The 23,950-nt window shown below is 47.3% G+C and overlaps 1 protein-coding gene across 1 annotated transcript; it reads right to left on the reverse strand.

The window, feature by feature from the left end:
- Positions 1-5,296: 5,296 nt before the first annotated feature.
- FSTL1 (follistatin like 1) lies at positions 5,297-23,074 on the reverse strand. Its single transcript, XM_026065485.1, has 10 exons — positions 22,973-23,074; positions 19,954-20,058; positions 18,563-18,692; positions 17,395-17,427; positions 15,645-15,775; positions 13,002-13,120; positions 12,037-12,149; positions 10,695-10,805; positions 8,749-8,846; positions 5,297-8,487 (listed from the first exon to the last, which is right to left on the reverse strand). Exons 1-10 carry the CDS (start codon positions 23,072-23,074, stop codon positions 8,443-8,445), a joined length of 987 nt encoding a protein of 328 aa, XP_025921270.1. The 3' UTR covers positions 5,297-8,442.
- Positions 23,075-23,950: the final 876 nt, after the last annotated feature.

Genomic DNA, 23,950 nt, shown 5'->3' on the forward strand with positions numbered 1-23,950 from the left:
AATCAGGAACCACATATTAGAAGAAGCAGCAGCAATGTGTGACCACAATGAGAAGATTCCCTGCCCAAGGGAACTTTTGCCCTGGCAAAGTCCAGGCTTAAAGAACAGACTTCTTTTGCTTCTGTGTAATGCATAGGGGAACCAAAATGAAGGGAATGGTGGTCTCCTCCCCACTCAAAGCACTTTATTTACACAAAAGTCTCTGTCATCTTAGAGTTGAAGAAATGCAAACAAACCATAGTTGGCTTGTACCAACCAAGGGTTTAAAAAGAATGTGTGAAACAGCAAAGATGCTGTATTCAAAGGTGTCCAGAATACCATGGACAAAACCCATGGTCCACTAATTTTTCTTTGGACACTGCAAGAACATCAGATTTCCAAAACAAATATCTGAAGGGACAGCTCCTTCTCCTGACAGCAGGGAGTTGTCAGAGCTGTGCCCAGCCTTCAAGAAAGGGTGTGCTGTAGTGGATAGGCTGAACAAGTCTCTTTCTGGACAAGTCTCTTTCTGTTGGACTTGTTTCATTTGTTTTTTAAGCCAGTATGGTTACACAGATGCAACCCCTTGCTGTGAAACCAGAGACAGCCACATAAGAGCAGAAACTGTACCAGTATAGCTATTCCTTTTCAATATAATGTTGTCCACTTTATCCAGGTTGTGCTGTTTTAGCTAGACCAGGATAGCTAGTGTCAGGTTTGATATAAACACAAGTGTAGGCTCATCTGGATTTTGCTCTTGCCTACTACAGTGCTTTAAACATGAGTTCTGCTGAAGTTGTGTTCTGTGAACTGGTTCAGTTTTTTCAGGGACCAAGTCTTATGATAGATCAGTTCACTCCCATCTTCAGAATTAAAGATAATAAATACCTTACAAGTGCAGTTTGGAGTCTTGATCAGCCACTTAAATAGCATATATCTCAGTTTGAAGTTGAACAAAACTAGAGAATTGTGAAGTAATTAAGTGCATATAGCAACACAATGCAACAACTCACTAATACTCAGATGTGCTTCACTCCCTAAAAACAAGTCATAGTTTAAGCTAGGCCTCTGCTAGAGATGAGGAACAGACTTCCTCTCTCCCACACCCTAAAATCACTTAGCTTCAGTAAGTATGCACAAGACAAAGTATTTATAGTGCCATCTAGCCAAATTGGCAGCTAACACTGCTTCATTCCTTCTTTAAATCCTGGGAAATTCCAGCAGTAGAAAATAAGTAAGGAAATAGACCTATTTTAAAGTTGAACACTGAATGGCCAGGGAGTGCCAGTGTTAAGATTTGCATACACAGCAGCTGGTATATGGTAGAGATGTTATTTGGGCATTATTTGTTATTATGCAAAAGTAACATGTGAGAGGCAACATTAATTTTTTTAAACAGTTTTGAAAGGAGCATATCAACTAAAAAAAAGTAACCTAACCTTCTCTTCTGTTGCACTGTCATTTGCGCAGAAGAGCTCACAGCAGCAAAGCTGCTAAGTCCATTACAGTTGTGTGAGAGAGGAATGTAAAGAGATTATGCTCATGTAATACAACACCATTAAAAGCTATTTCATCATTCAGTTGAGCAAAGGTGACATTAGCCATTGTGCCCTGTCTTCATAATGTCACAGCAAAGAGAAACAGAAGGGTCCTCAGGAGGGTCACCAGTCTGTTCTCCCATCTTAGAATAGGATCAGCTACACATTGACTCTTCCTAATAGTTGTTCATCTAGTCTGTTCTTAAAAGACCTCCAGGGAGGGAGACTGTGAAACCTCAAGCAAGTATCTTCCATTTCTTTGCTATCCTTTGGGTTCAAAAGCATTCCCTGAGTCTAGTCTAGAGCTGTCTTGCTGCAATGCAAGATACAGTGTCCCATTCACTGCAGAGAGAGGCCAGATTGATACTTTCCTCTCGGTAGCAGTCTCTGCCTGAAAACAAAGACATTTAGAGAAGCCCTTCTTCTTCTCTTAACTATGCCTGAGGCTTCTGATCTGTCCTTGTAAGTCATGTTTTCAAGACCATTCATTATTTTTGCTTGCCTCTGGGTTCTTTGCACTTGATCCGCCTCCTTCCTGAAAGGCACTGCCCAAACCAGAAGGTACTCCAGCAAAGGCCTCCCTGATGCCACATGGAACAGAGTGATTGCACCATGTTTTACAGGCTGTGCCCCTCTGTACTCTTCCCAGTAGTGGTTTGCCTTTTTTCACAGCAGTGTGACCCTAAGTCATGTTCAGCTTGTGCTCTGCTGGTATACCAGTCTTTTTATCCGGAACTGCATCCTAGGTACCTGCTGTCCAGCCTCTATGAGGCAGGAGAAATCAAGTGTGCAGACTGTAAAACCCTAAACTGATCCTTATTAAATGGCTATTTCCCATTCCTCCAGTTTTTTGAGACACTTCTGAATTTTTTTCCTGTTCTCCAAATAACTTGCACCTTCCCCCAACCTGAAATTGCCTAGCTTTCTAGTAGCTGTCCTGTCACCTGATGTCACATAGGTTTGAAATGTTTAACCTGAGCTGGGGCAGAAAAGGACCACCTAGTGCAGTTATGGAAACATTTCAAGCAAGCTCCAGAGGGATCCTTACCGACAAGTCTAGCCTCAACCTTCCTGGTTGAGGCATGTATGTGTGTATATGTGTGTTTGTGTATGTATGTGTATGGGGCTAATGGCCCCAGTAGACCAGTGGCAGAGACATTTATTCACTCAGGCAAGCGTAATACAATAGAAACAAGAGAGCCTGTTGGGAAGGTAGAGAAAAGTATGTGTGTGGGGGGGACCCATTAAAGTATTTGAGGGCTGAGGAGGGAAGGAAGCAGAGGGGAACGAGTGTAGGTAAAAGTGAATCAAAGATAATTTTCCTGGTTTTAATAGGGCTTTATAAGATGCCTCAAAGTAGGTTATGTAGAATACCTAATTGCAGCGGAAAGAACAAGGGGTTATTGTAAGTGAAAAACTGCTTAAGTGACAGCAAACAGGTTTGCCTTGAGCTAACCACACAGTGGATGGGGATTGTGTTTCCATTAGGTAAAGGGGGGTTTTTTGCTTGTTTTTCGCAGAAAATGAGACACATGCTTCATTCTCTGTGCAAAAGGCTATTGGGTGGATGGGGAAGGAGAAGACAGACAACTCCTATCTAATCTGAGAGACTGGTAACAATCTCAGAAATACCATGCTCCTACAAGATTCAGCCAGATAAAAGCCGAAGACAAAAGAGGACCCTAACTGGGGAGCATCCTGTAGCACAAGCTCAAGAATAGACACCACAGGATCCACACAGACTGTCCCAATATCAAGAAAGCATTGGTGAGACATAGATTTTGTTGTTCACTGTTTGCCACAAGATGCAGAGCTCCAGACATCCAGGCTGCAGGAGTCCTGGTGTTCATGGAGCTTCTGGGAGAAGGGAGACTGGGCAGGAGCTAGCAGTGTGTCCTAGGGATATGGTGTAGCTTTGACATGGAGAATCAAGAAGACCCTGGAGGGACAGGGAAGGGAAATGGTGGACGAGTCAAAAAGGGGCACAAAATAAAACATTGCAATGCCATTAGACAGAGGTAAAATTGATCTCTTGGCAGAGAAGCCCCAGTTGGGGAAACTTTCACAGAGAAACTTTGGCATAAGTCTGGTGTAGCTGAGGTGTTTAGGAGTGTGCAGTCAGCATCAACTACTCTCTGCTGGCTGTTTGCACAGTCAACAGAAGCTTGAACAGGTTTCTGGTGTGTTAGAAAGCAATTCTCCTAGCTGAATTTCTCTCAGTTTTGAGCTGTGGCATCTCTGCTGCTGCTAAGGGGACAAAGTGTGCAGTGCGTAGCCTCCAAACCTGCCCTCCCACACAGCAGACATCTACTGGCACTGTCACAAAAGCAGTCCTCACAACTCCCCTATATTGAACGGCCCAAACCTGCAGCAGACAAGAGCCAGGCTGGAGGGAGCTGACACCCTAAGTGCTGTAGGATGCAGAGATGCAGGGCAGACACTTGCTCAGCAAGATCACAGAGCAACACTGTGACAAACTGACAACCCTGCTCCATTGCAGACACCATAGGAGAGAGGAGGAAAAGACAGAACTGTTTGCATTTAACAAATGCCTTAGAAATCTCCCTGCCACAATTCAGACCATTTTTCCAGAGCGGGAACAAGGCACAGTGAAAGGCAAGGACCTGTCCCAGGAGATAAAGCAGTGCCTGTGGCAGGGCTGCTCCTCCCGCTTGCTCACCCTGTCTCATTTTTGTCCAGGCCAGTAGGGGAAGTGCTAAGTCAGGGCTTAGCACTGCAGTCCTACAGCTCCTTCCTGCCAGCACACATCACTTACACACACAGCATGACAAAGCCAAGAGGATGTCACAGCCCAGCTCACAGCTGGAGGGACCCACAGCACATTGTGCTTTGGTGGGCTCCATGCTCCAGGCATGGTGGTTCCTGATGGCTGGCAATCACTTGGTCTCTCACAGTACAGCTGCAGGCCAGACACTGCACTGTAAACCTGAGTAACAGTCTAGAAGTAGCCTTCCCTTAAGAAATGCTTAAGAAATACCGATTCAAGCCCCGGTCTGCGGACAGGATTTCTGCCCCTCCAAAGTCCACTCCCTTCCACCATGCAAACCCATATTGAACTGAAATGAAAAAAGAAATGTATTGAATTTTAGCTCCACTCAGGGCTCACAAACACCACCTTTCCACTCCTCTTGGGGACTTTCTCTCCGTCCATCAGGCACAGGAAAAAAGCAGTTTCAGGAGCAGGATTAAAAAAAAGTGGATTTTTTTGTTTTTTTTTTTTTTTCAGTGGGACAAATACTCCTCAGTCAAAGGCAGGTCCCCTTATTACTGTCATTAAATACAGTCACTGTGACCATGCATGGCCTGGAGCCCCATGGTGCTCTCTATGATACAAACACATCACAGGTAGAAAGTTGCTGTTTTCCTTTCCCGGGGCACAGGTGGAGTGCATTGGAGAGTGAAAGGGGGAACTGAAAGGCCTGTGAAGCAATCTCATTACTAAGAATGCATGGCTGGGAGGCAGGAGCCTTGGTGGCAGGTTACATTTCTGCCACTGGCTTACCGTGCGATTGCGGCCTTCCACTTCTCCTTCCTGCACTTCAGTTTCCTGAGCTATAAAACAGAGACAGTCATGTTGATTCACATTTGTCAGGTGTGTTGAGATCTGTGCACAAAAGCCATCACAGGATATGCAGACAGACAGTTGTATGTGTGTGTTTTTTTTCTTTTTTTTTTTTTTAAGAGAAAAAGGAGGAATAAGGGTTGTGGTGAGAACTCAGAAACAAAATAAAACTAGTGCTCTTTTTTAAAATTTTGTTTCATTTATTTGGCAGTATATCCAAACCCCCCTGCTTCAAAAAAATTACAAAATCAAGTAAAATAAGTGCACTAAGAAAACCTACAGAATACTGATAAATTTCACACACGTACAGGAGGGAATATAGAGGGAGGAGTGGGAGTTTTTTGTTTCTTCCTTAAATTTGGCTTTTTGAAAAAAAATGCCTTCCCTGCCCTTGCAGTCTCTACAGCCGTTGTCCCAGAGGACATCTGGCATTCAGCACATCCTTCCTCATCAGTCAAATCACCCTGCAGAAGTTAGTGAAAGACCAGCCTGTAGTGGGTTACAGCCTGGGCACTGCTCACTGAAAGGTTGCCCTTCCTCTCTGGGTGGGGAGGCGAGATGTTTAGGTACCGTTTGGTTACCATAGCCCTTGGAACCAGCATCATTCTCCACAGTTACGTTCTCCCTTTGAGATCACAAAGAGGCTGCGCAAGTGGCAGCTCTTCCCGTGGAGGCATCTGTTCACTGCACTCCTACCATGCTGCCCCAGACTATGCTAGTTATATGGCTTGTCAGAGCTTAACTTGGCTTGCTCAAGAGACAGCAGCCCATCCATATGCCTTCAGTAAAAGTGCAGGCTCTGTAAACTACAACTGCCAGCACACAATGCTCCAGATGACCCGAGCAGCCACCCTCATGGACTGCACATCCACAGGAGATAGGAAGCAGACTGGAGAAGGTATTGTGTAATCACAGCCTACAGAAAGCCCTTCAGCTATGGACTAGCCATCCCTACCTACACATGCTTTGCTTCTCCCAGTTGGAGATCTTCCTGACTGGACCGTAAGACGTTGTTCCCATCCAGGGAAAGCCTTTAAGGCAAGTTGTTGTGTTTTCTCTAAGGCACTTTAATGATCCAAGCTGGGAGGAAGTGAGTGGGAGGCACAAACTAACTTTCAGAGTAGGACTTGAATAAAGCAAAACATATATTAACAATGTTCCTGCGATTCCAGATCCAGCTTATGAAGCTGCTTTGCTCATACCATTGGGGAAGGGTGAGGGCATGTCTAATGGATGCTCCTGTTCCACCAACCACTTCCTCCAGTGCCATCAGTGGGAATGGGGGAACACAAACAATTTGACTCCACTGTGTTCCCAGTGTAGTGCTGTCCTGCTCTTGAATTCAGCCTTCCCCTCATCTCCTATGGACTGACTCTCCTCACCTTCACAGTTGATAGCATTTCAAATCTGGACCATTGTGGAAGAACCAGCCCCTTTCTGTATTTATTATGTCGAAATCTCCAGGCATGGTGGAGTAAATTTGATTCCCACTGCAAAAGCCAGACCATAGCAGGGACCAAGCTTTCTTCTTTTCCTGCACTTGCTAGGCACCAGCTCATTTTGCTTTTTCGAGCATTGTGCATAAAGGGGATGGTTGGGACACAAGTCCTGCTGATCTTCACTCAAGCAGAACATGCTTCTGCTGATGCAAGTGGGAGTTTTGCTTGAGTAAGCACTAAGGACTGCAAAACACCTAGCAACAATTGCTGAAATTGTGATTCAGGAAGATCGAAGTCATAGGCAGTCACCTCAACTCAGGCTATATGCAACTGCTTGGGATGCACAGCAGGGGCATGAAGCAAATGTGGAAACAGGTTGTTTGCTTGTGTAAGCATTATGAAATACATGTGACAACTTCAGGAGAAAATCAGCTGGGCTTGAGGCTAGAGAGGTGATTGTCAAAAAAAGAGCATTACATTCATAACTAGGACCAATGCTCTGAGAAAGAAGCCAGAAGAAAATAACCTATGAAGGGATGCAACAGTTGTCAAAGATGGTCTGATCAGAGACACTGTGAAATGCCTCAGGAGTGAGGATTCCAGCCTTGCCTCCAAACCCAGCCCTGGAATCAAAGAATGCTGCTGCCTTACCCCAGCTAGAGATGGAGACCCCAAGATGATGGCTAACTTCACCTAGACTTCAGCTAAACAGTTTTCTATGTAGTTAGGTCTTTTAAAATACCCTACTAATGGGACTGCCCAGTCCATCTGTCTCTAGACTACCTGGCAGTTCCCTCTGGGAAATTTAAGGAGGGCTGAGCATGGACTTTGAGCACAAAATCAGTGCTAGCCAAGGGAGCAAGGGCTAGAGAGAGCTGCAGTGTCAATCTGTGTCTGGTGAAACTAATTACATCCAGCCCTGTCTCTTCTTCCCACGAGGGACATTGCCATCCCCAACTGAGAAATACCCTGTAGTGTAGGGCTCACAAATTGCTTGTGTTGCTTGTGATGGCTGAGTGCAATGTGATACAAACTATGCATGGGCATTACAGCACTGTCAGTAACAAAAACCCACAAGCTGGGTTTTCTTGAAAGATCTAGAGCTACAAAACATACAAAAGCTGAATTACTACCATAGGAAATAAAGTAATAAAAAACAAAACAAAACAAAAGGGGGAGTCAGCATGTGAATGTGATGAGAAAAAATATGATAGCACCTTTAAGGAGGGAGCAGGGAGAGTAAGAGCAAGATGAAGTCAAAAGGAACCTTGTGTTGGAGCCCACAATGTACTGGAGGAGTTGCTGGGAACAGTCCATTGGAAAGCAAGGAGGAACGTGCTGGACTCACGCCAGCACCATGTCACCAAAACTTCCAGGTGTCACACGAGGCTGACCAGCTTTGAGGTGCTCAAATGGAAGGGGCGGATAAGCAGGGCAAGGTCCTTGGCTAATGATGCCCTGCTGCACACACGCTCAGCCACAGAACCGTCTGGCCTGTATTTTTTCTGCAACCGTGGCTGGTGTCGATGACCATATTGGTTGAGGACCCCCTTTTCTATCCAGCACTGACCTCCATCCTTTCCCCAGACCCAGGGGCACAGAAACCCCTGTTAGCTCTTGCGGGAAGCAGCTGTCTACTCTGGGAAAGGGTCCCAGAGACTGCTGTATTTCCCTTCCAGCCTTCCAAAGCCCCAGCAATGAAGCTCCCTGAACAGGTGGGCTGTGCTCCCCTTCCCTGGCCCCATTTCTCTGTGAATTACAAAACAAATAACTCATCGCTATACAATGTAAATATCTGTGACTGGGCGACTGTAGCAGACACTTGTGCATAGTGAGATCAGCACTGGAGGACAGGGCGGCAGGTTGGGCCCATCCTCCTGGGCTCCTCCTGTGTGGAGGCCCCTTACATCTCCTTGGTGCTCATTCGCTTGGTCTTCTCAGCCGTCTCCTAGAGGAAGAGAGCACAAAAATGAAGTTCTGCACTGACAAAGGCACTTGCAGTGCCCCGAAACCTTTGGTTCATCCACAAACAGTGTCAATACTGGCTTCCTTGAAAGCCCCACACCTGTATTTGTCTCCATGGGCAATAGAGAAGATCGCCCTTTGCAGAATACGGTGCTCCCCTTTCTACCAGGAAGTCTCCAAGCGACACAGGCAGAGGGAACTCTAGTGAGGAGGGACTTCATGTAAGCAGATCTTCCCAGCTTACCTGATGCTTCTGCAGTTCTTGAACATATCTAGCCAGCTCCTCCTCAGTCAAGTCTTGTTCAGGTTGCCGTCTCTGACCAGGCACCTTCTCATTCTTCCCTGCAAACAGAAATGGAGTTCAGCACTATCACAAATGGGGGAGGCAGATTTCAGAGTGTGAGCCAAGGAGAACAAAAAGAGGCAGGTTAGCCTGAGCCTGCCTTGGACCACAGCATATCTCAAGGTTAAGGAGATTTTTGTGAGGGCTGGCCATATCTTCTTTGAAAGGGAATGGGCCTTGTGGCTGCCTGGGACTTCAGGAGCTCGGCATCCAGTCTGTCCACCTCTCTCCCTCCCCTATGATAACAAATAAAACCATAAGGAAGAGGCTGCATTCTGCTGTCCTCCACTGTTACTAAAAAGAAGCACCTAAAGTTCAATTATCTTGGCCAGCTAATATAAACTTCTTAGCAGGTAAGGATATAAACAGAGCACTCTATTTAACTGGGAAAGCTGCTTATTCAGGTCTGTTGTAGGGAATAAATGGCAGCTCGGTGAAATTTACATGCAATAACTGATGCTTAATGAAGAAGTAATTTCATTTAGTGGAGACGCATCTTGCTGATGTATCTGATCTGTCTGATTCTTTGGTTTTATCCTCCTAACAATAGCCTCTAACCTCTCCGCTGCTCTGACATGGGCAGAAAGTAAAAGAATTCCTGTCCGACTGCATGCTTCTGGCATGGATGCAGGGAGCAAAGTAGGCAGCAACACCAGGTTTCACACAGCAGCTTTGAAGGTTGTTTCCGAGCAGGCAGCAAAAAGAGTCTCTCATTTGGTTACCTAACCCCTGAGACCTGCCCACATCTCATAGGCAGCTCTTTGTATTGTATTACAGTTATCTTCTCTCAGACGAGTTCCTGCTACTGCAGCCAAAAGGTCCCTGCAATCTGGGGCGAGGCAATCATGAAGCCTCTACTGCAGACTGTCAGATTGATGTGAAAGGAACTCTATACATACCTGTCGCTTTCCTTGCTCCTTCTCTGTCCAAGCTACTGGACGCTGCCTGGCTACAGATTTGAACTCACATACTGCTGCCAGCTTCCACAAAGCACTGCAAACAAAGCTCATGCAAAGGCCCTGTTTCTAGGGAGGAAGGTAAGAAGAATGCAGACCAGTGCTGGAAGGGTACATCTGGCTCTTTGAAAAGGACCAGTATATTTCCCAAGGCACGGGAGATGGTGACTTTCTACAGGCACTGGACCATTTGTGAGAAGGCAGAAGGGAGAGCCTTAGTTCAGAACCGCGCCAGGGCTCCCCACAATTGTAACACATCTGTGAAAGCTTAAAAAGGGCCTTCCAGAGGAAGAGCAGATAGATCAACAATCCTGCATTACTATAAACAGTACCTCCCTTCAGCTCCATCACCATTATTTTCTTCTACTTCTAGGGTTCTTATTGCAAGAATCTCAAGTGCTTTCCTGACATTACTGGATGAAGTCTTGTATTTCCTCTCTGGGGCAAGACAGGACCCGTTTTACAGATACTGTAAATACAGATACAGTGAGTATACTGACACACATAGAGGAAAGGTGTCTTGCTCACACCTACACATATGGTTGCAGACAGTTGCATGTTTGATCTGTGTATGCCCCAAGCCAGCTGGATGCACAGTAGCTCTGGTGTGGAAAATTTGGTGCTGAATTTTCATGACACCAAATCCAACCTACAATGCCCAGCAGCATTGCCCCCAACTCAGTAACACACTTTCTGATCTCTAGAACAGAACTAGCTTGGGTCTGGCCAACCTGGAACACAGGAGGGGTGATGCAGAAGCCACCAACAGACAATCTGAGGAAGAATGGGAGAGAGAAGGAATCTGGACAGCTGCTACCCTGCAAAACCTAGAAAGTAAAAATCCCTTTTGTACGGAACCAAATAAAACAATCTTCCGGAGAGCATACAAACCCTCGCATGTCATTGCAGTGCACACCCAGTTCCCACAGGCACAGACACAGCGGTTGCATTCCACCTGGGTCTCTGCTCCATCTTCATAGGTTTCATCTTCCAGAGCACACTCTAGAGAGGTACAAAACAAGAGCAGTGGTTGTGAGATACAGAGCTAGCAGAGGAGAACAGACTCTGAAGATGTTTTGAGAGAAAGTAGGTAAAACTTTCTGAAGGAAGCCTTCTTCCCCCTATCCACCGATTACAGTTTCTGGTGGAACATAATGGCTAAATATATTCATGTTGAATTTGGTTTGTGAAATCAGCCAAAAAATAATTATTGGGAAAAGTCAAACATTTCATTTTGACTTCCTCAAAATAACACATTGTAATTTCTCAGTTCCAAATGAAATCTCAATATTAGATTTGCTTGAATTTCCTGATTTGTTATACATAAAAGAGAACTTCCGAAGTGAAATGTTTTGGTTGCTCTGAAACAATTTCATTTTTAAGGAGGGGAGAAGTTAGGGAAATGGTTTTTGTATTTCTCATTGCCCTGAGGAAAAAGGAAAGAAAAAATAAAAGCTTTCTCACTTCATCTCACAGGTCTTCTCACAGCTCTATTCTGTGGTTAACTCGAGGCCCTCAAAGCACTTAAGGGCCCGTCTCATGTTAGGTGAAAATCAGCTGATCATGTTTTCAGGGAGAGTTGCAGCATCCCTAGCTTCCCACTGAAACAGGCAGCAGATAGTTCAACTTAATATTCCCTAAGAAGCATCGCCTCTGTCAACAGTGTGGTGCCATTGCAGTGGGATGTAAATCCAGCACCTTCTGAGCGGTAGGTGACAATTATATCAATGGCAAGGAATGCTTAGTCAGCACAACACTGAGCTGTTTCCAAGTAAACTGTAGCAATAAGCAGGGTTTGGAAGGATAGTGAACTTTGAGACGTTCATCAGGGAGGGTGTCTGTGTGAAAGGCAGAGCACAGTAGGACTTTGCTCTGGTCTGACTTTCCTAAGTTATCCAGACATGAACTCCTCACAGGACTTATCTCCACACTGTTAAATATGTGCCTTGACCTTCCAAGCATACCTTATCCATCTGACCTACGTCCTTGCTTCTAAAATCCATACCTTTTTCATCACAAGAGCTGTGGGTGCTCTGGGATAGAGAAAGCAGGATTTTTGACAGCCCTGGGCTGGGAGAACAAGGGGTGCTGTAGGGCAGGAAGTAGGGGTATATCAACATAACCCTGGGAATGGAGCTGACAGCATCCAGTGTTGGGCTTAAAGATGGTGTCTTTCCTTTCCTCCCTTCTTAGAGTCCCCACTGGTTCCCCAACACAAGGGAGGAGTTCCTACTTTTCTCTGGTGGGTTAAAGGATGGGCTGAGGCACTTGAGGAATTCGTTGAAGCTGAGTTTCCAGTCAGCATTTTCATCAGACAGCTCGATGAGGGCATCTACGCAGAGTCCCCTGAAAGGAAACAGATGCATGCTCTGCACAGAGCTGTACCAGGCTGGTCCCTGCTCTACTAGCTTCAGAGTACAGATGAGGAAAAACAGTAATAACCAGGAAGGCTCCAAGATGCCTGGCAGATACAGCTTTTTGTAAAAAAACCCTCACTGGATATAGACAAAAGCGAAACACATACAAAATGCTTCCTGGCTGGGGAAGGGCTGAGAAGCAGGGGGATACTCAGAAAGAATCAGGCAGCAGAAATAGCACCCTGCTGACATCTACACACTCTCATACAAATACAGACACAAGCACAGCCTACCCACAAGCAGCCTGTTCTCTTCAGCGTTTCATACACAGTGATACACACAGAAGAAAAGAAACCTCTCAACTACGTTTTCATGTGATGCTTACACCAGCTCTTACTGCAGGCTGTCACAGCCACAGCTGTGTTCTCCCACTATCTTCCTCCTAATCCCTGGCTACACTTTCCCACCATCTTTCTTGCACTGGATCTAACAATCAGGCACTCTTGATGTAAGCAAGGTCCACTGGAAAACTGAATCACTAGGAAATAAAAAAGCAGACAAGTTTTCCATCATGCAACTCACCTTCTGGCTACGCACCCATTAGATCCAGTGCAAGAGGGTGGGAATGCACAGTCTAAGGTGAAGGATAAGAGTGGGCCTGCCCCTTCAGTGGCGTACACATCTAATTAAGCAAGAAGCCACTTTGTACACAGGCATCTTGGCTGATGCCAGTCCAGACTGGTATTCTGCACAGGTGTCTTCATGCCACAAGTGGGCAGCTGCCACTTCTCATCACTTCTGCCCCCCTGGCTCTCCCTCTGGCCTCCTTCCCACTGCCCACCTGAGCAGCTTGTTGGTCTCCTGGTCCATGTAGGTGGTGATGTTGACGGCAGTCTCATTCTGCTCCACAAACTTCAGGAATTCAGTGGAGTCCAGGCGAGAATCACCATCGTCAAAGCTCTGTAGGGAAAGATGGAAAGATTTGAGAGGGTCTGATTTATCAATTCAGGGTATCCTTTTCTTTTCTCTCTTCTATATGTACTTCACATTTTTGAAGCTTTAGTGAAACATGTTGAATCATCCCTGTTTTGCACAGAGGCTCAGAGAAAAGCAGCAACATATCCATGCTAGAGTCAGACCGGGGAGATATGATCATAGCCTTGAGCTCACTGATAAGCTACACTGCCTCCCATTTACCTCCTGCTGCTTGATTTATGGCTCTAACCCCATTTCTTCTCTTTGTTCCAGCCAGCCCTTAGCCTCCTCATACCTCCTGCCATAAAGCAAACCAGTTGCGTTCAAGAAGGTGCCAACTTTCCAATATGTGTAAATCCAAAGCTGTATCTGGACTGTGGCAGTGATAAAAGGAAAAATCACAGGAAGTCATTTTCTGCTGATCTCAAAGAAGGAACAATTTAACGCAACAGCACAATGCCTTGCCACCAACTTTGGGAGATCCTGACAGGACTCCTGGCACTGAAGAGCAGGATTTTTAGCCCCCAAGTCCTGGCTCCACTCCCAACGCAGTAATTGCATTCTGCCTTTCTGTCTGGAGCTGTCATATCAGTGCTGGGCACTCAGTGTGAGCTGCTGGGTTCCCTCAGAGACAGGCTGCATTGCAGTGAGGGAAAAAATGAATTCTGTATATACACACTGCTGCAAGAGATGCTGGATAATTTTTGCTGTGTGACTTGTGGCAGGTTACTGTGTCTCCTTATGCAGTGTTTCCAGGGGTGCACAGAGACACTGTTTGTTATTATCTATATGTGGTTCAGGGAGAAGCCAGTAAGGCAAGGAAAATAGCTCTGTGCACCGTAGCCAGTATATAATTGCCTCACTAACATGTTTCGACTTCCACAAGACTTTAAAGCCTTTCTCCCCACTATTTCTTTTAAGAGTGGCCACAGTTCCCTTAATGACCCAGATTCAGTTAGGCTAGTCATTGTGCCTTTCAAGGCTATGGTCTGTATTTACATTTCCCCCGGAGGCCCTCCAAAACAGAGCAGTCTCCCGCTACTGGCCTAACTCCTCTTGGCATGACGTCCTTCAAAGTCTAGGTCTGAAGGCCCCAGACGTGTGACCCACATCTGAGTGATCCACACAAGTCAGGATCTTATGTGGGAGATGGCTTAACACCACATCTGCTAACCTCCAGTCAAGGAAAAAGCTTCACCTCATCCTTGGTCCACTTGTGCTGGGGATGAGTAGTCCAGAAAAAGGGGGGCAACTACAGGATTTCATCAAGACCTCGCCAGCCTGCGGCTGGCGGGGGGTGACCTGGGCTGCACCGTGGCAGTAGAATGAGCCCATGGCTGCCACATATGTTTCTGCAAAGCCAGTGGCACTGGGAGGCCCTCTGCAAAGGCAGCTGGGGACAGCGTGTTTGCAGGGAAGGAACCGCACAGCTCCACTCTGCAGGACACTGCAGCTTTCGGGTGCTGGCAGGCGCCTGCGGGGGTGCCTGAGGCAGCAGGTCCCGAAGGGTTTCCACAGACAGCACCAGCGTTAATGGTTACGAAGGCCGAGATGCTTTGTGGAGCACGGGGGCCAGCTTCTCTGTCTCACCAGGGGGTGCCATTGCCATGGCAAATTTGCTTGCAGCACTAACTCCTGTCAGGTGCCATTAATCTCTCGCTGTCAACAGCTTCTGATTTAAACACTTTCCCCATTTTCCCCACCTGCTCCTCCAGCTCCGTCCTGAGCACTGTGAAGTCTTTATCAGGAGGCGGATGCGAGGGGGAGGGACGCGGCAGTGCATGTGGCAGGAGCATGGCAGGCACGTGTGATCTGCCAGTTAGGAGGGGGTGGGGATGAGAGGAGGGATGGACTGACCGCCAGGAGGGAAGAGGAACTGGCTTATTGCAAGGCGAGACTCGCAGGTGGTTATTCTCTCTCGGCAGAGGGCTAGGGGACTGCCAGCTCTGCCACAACTGGGGCATATTCCTCCCAAGCAGTGACCCCCCTCAAAACCCCAAATATTCCCTATCCTTGGCCTTGGGACTGCCTGGAACAAAGGATCAGCAACACCCCCCACTCCAGCATCCCCCTCTGTACCAACCCGGGCTTTTTCCCTCCTTAGCCTGCCTCTTATTCTTCCTCCCACTGTCCCTTGTACCTGTATTTCCAACACTTTCATCCACCTTTTCTCCTCTGGTTCTCTCCTGCCCCTTGAGATTCATCCTTCCCTCCGCTGCTTCAGGCATGTTTGCCCTTTCCTCCTCCTTTTCCCCAGGGCAGGACAGATACCAGGAGCTAGAGATGCTCCAATTTCGTGCTGCCTGTTGGCTGTGCGAGTGGCTCTGGCAGCAGCTGCTGCAGGCAGCTCAGAGCACATGATGCTATAGGATATATCAGACTTCTCTGGCCCCCATCACTACTGGCATGTCACACACTGGAGCCTCTTGGAGCAGGACATGGCAGCTGTTTTGCAGTGACAGGGCAAGAAACGTTCCCTGGCCTCTGGGGCAGGCCTTGCGCTCCTTGCCTTGAAATACTTGTCCAGGACTTCACTGTAGTTGCTGCCCTTGGAAAACCAGCCATCTGGGATAATCTCAGCTTCCAGCCACTGGATGACGCGGTGACGAAGCTCGTCCCTGTCCGACTGGTAGCAGACAACTGTCATGGAAGAAAGGGTAATGGAAGAGAAAGACAGGAAGAGAGAAACAAAGTTGGCAGAGAGACCACAGAGAGATAACTGGAAATAAAAACCAAACAGGCAGTCCTGATGGCAGTTTGCAGGCCCCTTGGTCCTTGGAGATGATCCATGGCCAGATCAAAGCAGAGGTGCCATGTGCTGAACAGTGGATGGGCTGTGGGTGACATCATGTGGCAAGGATGGCAAATGACACTTCCACCCCCCCCCTTCTGTCTTCCTGTCCCTGAAGCTTGTAGAATAGCAACCCAGAGCTGACTCATCTTGGCTTGAAGAGCTCCAAGAATAAAGGAGGAAGGTGGCTGACTGGCCTTGGACAGTGTCTCCAGGCCTTCTGATAGGATTCAAAAATGAGTCCTGGAGTACCAAAACTTCCGTCCATTGCAAGGGGACAGACTGGACTGAGCACGTCTTTCCACCAAGTTCTCCCCAAGCCTTGAATTTTAAGGCCCAGTATCTCAGGAGATTTCATTCTTCAAAGCCCTGGCTTGTCCACTTGTATTGGAAATTAGATGTGGTATAATTGTGCTCGTTTGCTGTGCCCAGCAGTCCCAGGTTTCTCTAGGTGGATATCACTTTGTGTGCTAGGACCCAACTTTGTATTTAGAAGCAAAACTGAAAGCCTAGATCTTCTGGCTTCTGTGAGCTGTCACATCCGCCCTCAGATCAATGGAGCCAGAAGGGGAAGCAGTATGCATTTTGTCCCTTACACACACTAAGGATCTCCTTCCAAATCCAATAGCTGTAATCACAATCAGATAGACAGATGAAAAAAAATCTAGGGATTCTGCATGTTTAATTTGGAACTTCCTTTCAACCATTTTGAGGTGGTGGCCATGCCCTGACAGGGTCCTTTGCCTTAGGCTTCCATGAGGGCTTGCTCTCATCTGTCCTAGGACACTGAAGTTAACGATTATACAGCTCCAGCACGCCTTGGACAGAAAAAGTGTCCCCTTATATAGTACAGGCCATGCCCCCCAAATCCATAGCCTAAATACACACGGCAAAGGATAAGGGAGGAGACCAAGCACAGGGAATTAGAGACTTGCTGGCTGATGGGAGAGATGGTTCAGCCAACCTCCTGACCCCCCAGTCAACGCCTTATTCATTACACAGTGCTGCCTCTCTGCCCCGGGCCTATCCGATAACTACTCCTGAAGCATAAATCTCCTTTTAAAAAAGTGCTTATGGAGTTGGGGGCAGCAGCTTCACAATTACTGTGTCTGATCCCCAATGAACTGTGTAAAAGAGTGTCTCTTCCCTCAGCCTGGGCAATGAACACAGCTTGGGTCCTCAGGGGCAAACCAGACGTCTTTTCACCTTGTGCCTGCCTAGGGTCCCTGAGACATCCCAGCACAGTGAAGAGCCCAAGAGAGGTGCGTATGAGCACTGAAAGGTCACCCAGGAGTAAAGACCTGAACAATCATGCTTCAGTTGATTTATCAACTCAGACCCTGCTACAGCCAGTGCAGAGGTACCACTTTTATATAGAGCTGTGCAACTGCCAGTGCAGACCTTCTTCCCCGCCTCTCTTCCCAAATACATACAGAGGCCCCAGCAAGGCAAGGAGATGGCTTCTCACCTGGACTTGCAGCTGGATTCTCAGACTTCTTCTCTGTTAATGGAAAGACAGAAGAGGACAGTTCTGATGCCACATGAAGCAATATGAACCTCTTCCCACCCTGAGAGAAACATGGGCAAGAGCATAGGAGCCTGGGAGTCTTTGGAAAAACTAGTTATTAGGCTGCCCTTGGTTTTGGCAGAGGTTTTACTCAAGTAGAGGAGGTCGTCAGGCAGTCCTGGCCTGTGCTACTTCTCTCTTCTCACCTGCTCACTTTTGGAGCTGCTCCTTTAGCAGAGCATCCTTCCATTCAGGACAGACAAGCATGTGCAAGGCTGGGACCCAGGATGTGGGGGTGAGTTAAAAGGCCTCACCCTCAAGGCAAAATCCTTTCTGCTAAAGTCCCTTGAAGTCCCTCATGAACACGGATGGTAGTATCCAGAGGAACAGATCTTTCCTCAGCAGCTAGATGGAGAGCGCCACCTGGCTGAAGCCATGAGCTCAGGGAGAGGCAATCAGGAGCGCCAGGACTGGAGAAAGAGGTTGCTCTGCTCTCCAGAGGGCCCCCCTTCCAGCAACCCAGGCAGACAATAGCTCCAAGAGCCCAGCACAGCCAGGGTCTCAGGGCCCTAAGTGCACTAATGGACCATAATGGCCCTGACCGGCCTCATGGAGGGTCTCCATCCACATACTCTGTCCATTGGCCCAAGGGCTCCATTTAAACTCAGGCCTGGGCCCCTAGGTCTTGTTTGAGATATGTTGTAGGTTTGCCCATCTCCAGCTCTGTTGCAGCCTGTACCTGGCTACAGATCCTGTTGATCCAGGCCCTGATCTGTGGGCTATCTTCCCACCTTGATGTCAGACCTGCTTCATCACTATGGACTTGCCTGGCAACCACTGAACTGTTCTGGTTCTGACCCTGGTTACCATCATCAGATCTGATCCTGGCCTGACTTCATGGCTTGACCTTGGGCCTACTTCATCATCACAAACTTGCCTGATGGTCTGGACTCTTGGTTGAACCTGGCTACTATTCCCAGGCTTACCTTTCTTGCCTCACTTGGGTACTGTGGGAGGGGTCCCTGGCTGGCAAGGCGCCTGCCCTACTGGCCATGTTATCATGCTCCACTCCCAGCTCCCCCTCTCTTAGGGAGTAGCCAGCCCTAGTTGCTTTCTGACACAGGGTTACCTTTACAGTGGCCATCATAGTCCACCTGGATCTTGGAGCCAGTGAGGCAGGCATCACGGTGCAGCTCACAGTGGTTCAGGTACGTCTTGCCATTGCTACCGCACACAGGCCTCTTGTGAGGTTTGCATTGCTGTGAGAGAATCAGATAAGAGAGCTTTGTACCTGCCTTTTCCAGACACCTAGAGGGAGGCAGGTGAGTCCCAGCATCAACCCAGCTCAAGAGAAGCCCTTTGCACTGCTCTCTTGTCCCCAAAGGTGTTTGGAACAGGCTGAGCATTCCCATTGCCACCCCAGAAAAACCCTCACAGGGCCAGAGAAGCCCATGGGTGCAGATCCAGAGGCTTCCCTTTATCCCAGCCCCAGTCACTGTCATCATACAGGAGTCTTCCTGAAATCAGAACACAGCAGAGAAATCAGTGCCCAGCATAAACGTTGAGTGTAAATCTGCAGCCACTGCTCTGTGTGTCATGGACACGCCTTTCTGGAAGTGTTTTTGTGAATGTGTTCTGAGCACCTCTGCTTGCACCTGCAGGTCAACTCTGCTGCATGTCTTTGCAGAACCTGCTCCACCTTTCTGTCACTGAAATTAGAATAAGCCAGCAGCCAAGAGCAAGTGCCTAAAGCAGAGTGAGAATTCACCAGTGCCACTGTTCATGCTGTGGACTTCCTTCCTGTGTCTCTGTCAGTCTGGGCAAGGCAATCCAGAGTGTTAGACTCTCTTCCTGTTAATGGAGCATTTCACTTTCCAGTATCCAGGCTGGCAGTGTCTGAGCTGCAGATCCTGAGGGAAGTGGGAACAAAGAGCTGCACACCCATTTCCAGAAGCCCGGCAGGAATGGTTTTGAAAGCACAGGGCAGAGTGGAGCAGTAGGAGACTACTACTTTACATCTGGGAAAGGCTCTTCTAATCATCCCAGGCTCCCTGCTGGATGAGCACTCACAGCACTCTACCACAATTATTTCCATTTTACAAAAGCTGATTTTTAGTGGGGTGCTTGTAACCTCCTCAAACAAGACTCCAGCAAGAGCAGGCTGTCTTGGAGCTTGCAGACCACTCCTTATAGTGTCCCTTCAAAGCCCACTGCATATCAGTACCCTACCAGGCTCTCCCAGTGAGAGGCCTCCAGCCAAGTCGTCCCTGCATGTAAAGACTCTAGGCAGTTGTGTAAGTAGCACAGCTACAGGCCCCGGATATGATACACACTTCAGGGCTCTTTCCTCACACCACACTGGGAAAGACCCCACTGCTTGAAAAGCCACTGTGAATTTGCAGCTGCCCCTGACCACCCCTAGCCCTATCCTGTCATGGAACCCTTCCAGTGACCTGAAACCAGCCTCAGGGGGGTTTTGTGATGCCTGTCCCAGATGCAGAAGCTGTTCTGCCTCCCTACCTCAATGCAGAGACAGGTTGGCTCTCCCTTTTCTGTCACAGCACATTCCCGCCCAGCTCCACAGAAAACATTGGCACAGATTTTGGATTTGCTCCTTGGCTCTTCCTGCAAGACACAAAGCAAGAGACACAAAATACATCAAGTTAGCCTTCAATACATAGTTTTAAAAAAAATATTTAACCTTTTGCTTGGACCAAAGGGTATCACACTAGTAACACATAGATGACAGAACAAAAAAGATGACTACAACAGATGGAGAGCTCAGACAATAACCAAGAGCAGACACAAAAACTAGGGTTCACAGCCCCAGCAAGGGAGGGTGTCCTTGAGGTCATTCCAGGAAATTCACCCAAGAGAACTGGAGCAAACATGAGCAGAAGAAAATCTAGCACGAATGGCAAGAATAATTCCCTGGCGTCAAGGATTACTGACTTCAAAATTTTTCATAGAAGGTAGAGAACCAAAATTTCTTCGGTTGAGACATTTAGGAAGGAGATGAATGTAACCCTGGAGAAAATACTTTCCAAGGTATGATACCAAATAGGAGAAAGAAATCACCATGAGGCATCAGATAATGCCCCAGTCACAAAATATTTCACAAAACTACATGACCTATTATCTTGCCTCCACTGGTCAAGATTATATGCTTCAAAGGAAGAAACACTGTCATGGATAATTATACAGTAACCTTCTCACAGAGAAAACTTCTTCCTGGCCCCTGACAGTTAGTGGTTGACTTATGCCCTGAGGCATGATTTGTACGCTTTACGGTTTTCTCTTAGCCAAAGTCATCACAAGTACTCTTATTGTTCATGTAACTGTTGAATCCTTTCTTGAGTCCTGTTGCATTCCCAAATTGGTGGCAGATAACAGGGAAGATTTCCACAGGTTAATCATGCTTTTGATAAAAACACCATTTGCTTTTATCAGTTTAATGTTTCTTTTTACTTACACTATTAAAAGAGAAGACGATTCCAGAGGTTAGTACTTTGGAGACCTAGTTTTAATTCCCTGCTTTGTCACTAATTTCCTTTGTGATCCTCATTACATATAACATTTGTCACCTAAAAGTTAATTATATTGTTCAGGCTAGACATTTGGCTTTCTCAACAGTTTTATATTGGAGGTGGAAGACTGAAGAATGTAGGATAGATCCATCACTTCTGCTGTGATTCTTCTCCCTAATATACAAAGACTTTTTACCTTCTCATCTGAGTAATATTCCATACCTCTGCTCATTGCTGGTATCTTTGTTCTGTGCCTTCATCATAAACTCTTGAAGGCAGGTGACCAAAACAGAGCAGAATTTGCCTGAGGAGCAAGCGTTACTGATCCATATAACGACAAATGTTGAGTACGCTTTTTTCTCCTGTTGTTTTTTTATCCCTATTTTTTTTTCTTTTAAACTACAATTGCACAGTGAATTGCTTCTTCATTGAACTGCCCACAGTGACAATTAGATCATTTTCTGAACAAACTTGCCCTAATCTTCAGAATATTTTTTCTGCTGGCCTGTTGCACAGTCATCCAGCCTGAGGAGGTATTTTCAAAGCACTGCATAATTCCTTCCAGGCTTACCTAGCCATGAACACATTTCCTACCTTCTGCAAATGTTACTGTCTCACAGCTTATCCTGTTTTCCACATTACAAATAAATAATATTCAAACATGACAGTATCAGCTCAGAAATGTACAACACTTTCCAGGCTTGCTCACCCCACAGACAGTCAGTTATCCTCACTCTGTCCCCTCCTTTTCCTTCCCAGCTGATCAATCACATATTGTTTCTGAGCTATAAAAGATATTCTGCCTCTTCTGCAACATCTATATCTCTTCAGCTGCCTTCTGCAGAGAGATGGGATAAATGATCTAAGCACTTCTGGGGAAAAGCTGTTCATCTGAGGGTGGGATGGAGCAACATGAGCGCCTCACTGCACAGAACAACTTCAAACAACTTTGGATGGGAAAGGAAGAATAACTCATTTTGCAAAAAGCACAAAGAAAAAATAAATTCTCCCAGGCTGGAATCTGGCTTGGGCACTTGTGCATCTAAATTTCACTGCAGACCCCTAAATGCTGTTCTATTGTAAAGAGCTTCTAACCAAACCTGCACCAAGCCAAAGACTGGAACAGAAAGAGTTAGATACCACTTGAAACGACACCGGCCAAGGTTTGCAATCCAGGTAACTGGCAATAGGTGGCAGTGATCAGCCTCTCCTTGCTCATGGCCAGGCAGCAACAGTGCAGCAAGCTCCCTAGCTGTGCCCCCCCAAAGCCAAATGTGGCTCCTGTTTCAGGGGCTGAGATTTAAAGTAGTGACAGAAGCAGAGCTGGCCTCAGCAGGCATCCGCTGGGTGACTTAGCCGAGGTAGCAACACTCCTGTCTCCTTGCCAGTTCACTGGAGATCAGCCCTGTGACGTGCCTGTCTTGGCCACTGCTGCTTTCCCCACAATGCCAGAGCCCAGGAGCTGGCCCACAGTTCTCCAAGCTGGGAGTGGTGACACCACCAGCGGCCTTTAAGGACAACCTACCTGCCCCCACCAGACTAGAAAGCCATGCTCCTCCAAATTTTCTTATTAATCAAAGCAAGGTGGTTTGCTGGTTGGTCGTCTTTGTTGTTTTAAACTGTCCTAGGTTGGCGACAGGTCAGAGTTGGTTGGCACATCTCTCCTGATCTCAGGGTTTTGCCACAGAAATAAATAAACTGCTTTGCCTGCCTGGCCTCTTCCCCCAGCACAGGATTTCTCAGACGCAGCTTGCTGATCTCCTCTCCCTGCAGCAGCAGCGGCGGCAGGAGCTACCAGGCAGGTGCTGCTCCCATCCACGGCGAAGGCAGCTCTCGGCCTCCATCCAGTCTCCCCAGGCAGGAGCACAGCCCCTGCCCCTGTGTATCACTCACCCATAAACTGCACTTTCTCCTGCCACAACCCACAAATCATAGCTCCTTCTACCCCTATCCACCCCCAAATCCCCCAAAGCCTCACCCCTTACCCACCTACTACATATGACGTCTCCTACCTGGCGCTTGCAACCTGCCTCAGTGTGGTGTGTGCCTCTGCCCGGGGTCAGCAGCCGCTGCTGCGGATCCCGATTCTGCCTCTTTCGAGAGTCAGAACCCATTTTCCTGCACACAGATGGAGTTAGCAGTTGCCACCACTGCTGCTTGGTAGGGCTGCACAGATCTGAAATGGTTCGTGGCCTACCACAGGCTGGGAGCTCTTATTCCAGCGGCTGCCATCCTTCTTCCCACAGCTGCCTGCCAAGCTAAGCTGTGGGCTGATGCTTGAGTCTCCTCTCTGCAACTGAGAGTGTAACTGAGGAGAAGGTGGTGAATGAATGGGTGAAGAAGGTGGGACTCTGGGAATCAGGACTTATAGACTTTATTCTTGATTCTGTGACAGTCTGTAAATCCATTTCTTGTGACAGATATTCTGAGCTTGCCTTGAACCTTGTGTTGTTTGGTGTTTTTAAAGCTTTACCTTTGGAGTCATGCGAGTAGGTAAGGACGCCAGCTGTCACTTCAATATTAAATAGCCTATCCTCATAGCTACTGTCTAAAACCTTGAAAATGCAAACAGCAAAGGCTGAAATAGCAGGTGACAAATAGAAAGACTCCACAGTATGTTGTGTATTTAAATGCCATCATCCTTAAATTAACCTCAGGGTTTGGGGGCTGGAAGCATGTTTTTATACTGCTTCCTCTTGGTGAGCTGCCATTTCCTTTTCTGTCACTCCCAGCTGTGCAGGTGTGCTCAGGCAGGTGGAAGGGAAAGGGCATAGAGTTATTATTAATTGCTGCACGGTGGCATCTACACAGAAAGCAGTGACAAAACAGTTCCTCTTTTCTGTCTCAGGTGGGACAGTTGCTTCATTCGGTTTGGGCAATACTCTGAATCACTGCTCTGCTGCCCAGAGAGCAAGTGGGCAGGTGTAACAGCAGAGGGCCCAAAGGAGCATCCAGGCTCTGAACACCCACCATGGCACGGTGGCACTCCT

Source organism: Apteryx rowi, unplaced genomic scaffold, assembly GCF_003343035.1.
Source record: "Apteryx rowi isolate R43461 unplaced genomic scaffold, aptRow1 scaffold_228, whole genome shotgun sequence".
Lineage (NCBI taxonomy): Eukaryota > Metazoa > Chordata > Aves > Apterygiformes > Apterygidae > Apteryx > Apteryx rowi.

What these genes read in the sequence shown, in the direction of transcription:
- FSTL1 (XM_026065485.1), bottom strand. Translation starts at nt 23,074, where the DNA reads ATGGGTTCTGACTCTCGAAAGAGGCAGAATCGGGATCCGCAGCAGCGG. An exon ending in AGGCAGGTTGCAAGCGCCAG is followed by an intron (nt 20,059 to 22,972) that starts GTAGGAGACGTC and finishes TGTGTCTTGCAG; the next exon opens with GAAGAGCCAAGGAGCAAATC. An exon ending in CAACCTGTCTCTGCATTGAG is followed by an intron (nt 18,693 to 19,953) that starts GTAGGGAGGCAG and finishes ATTCTCTCACAG; the next exon opens with CAATGCAAACCTCACAAGAG.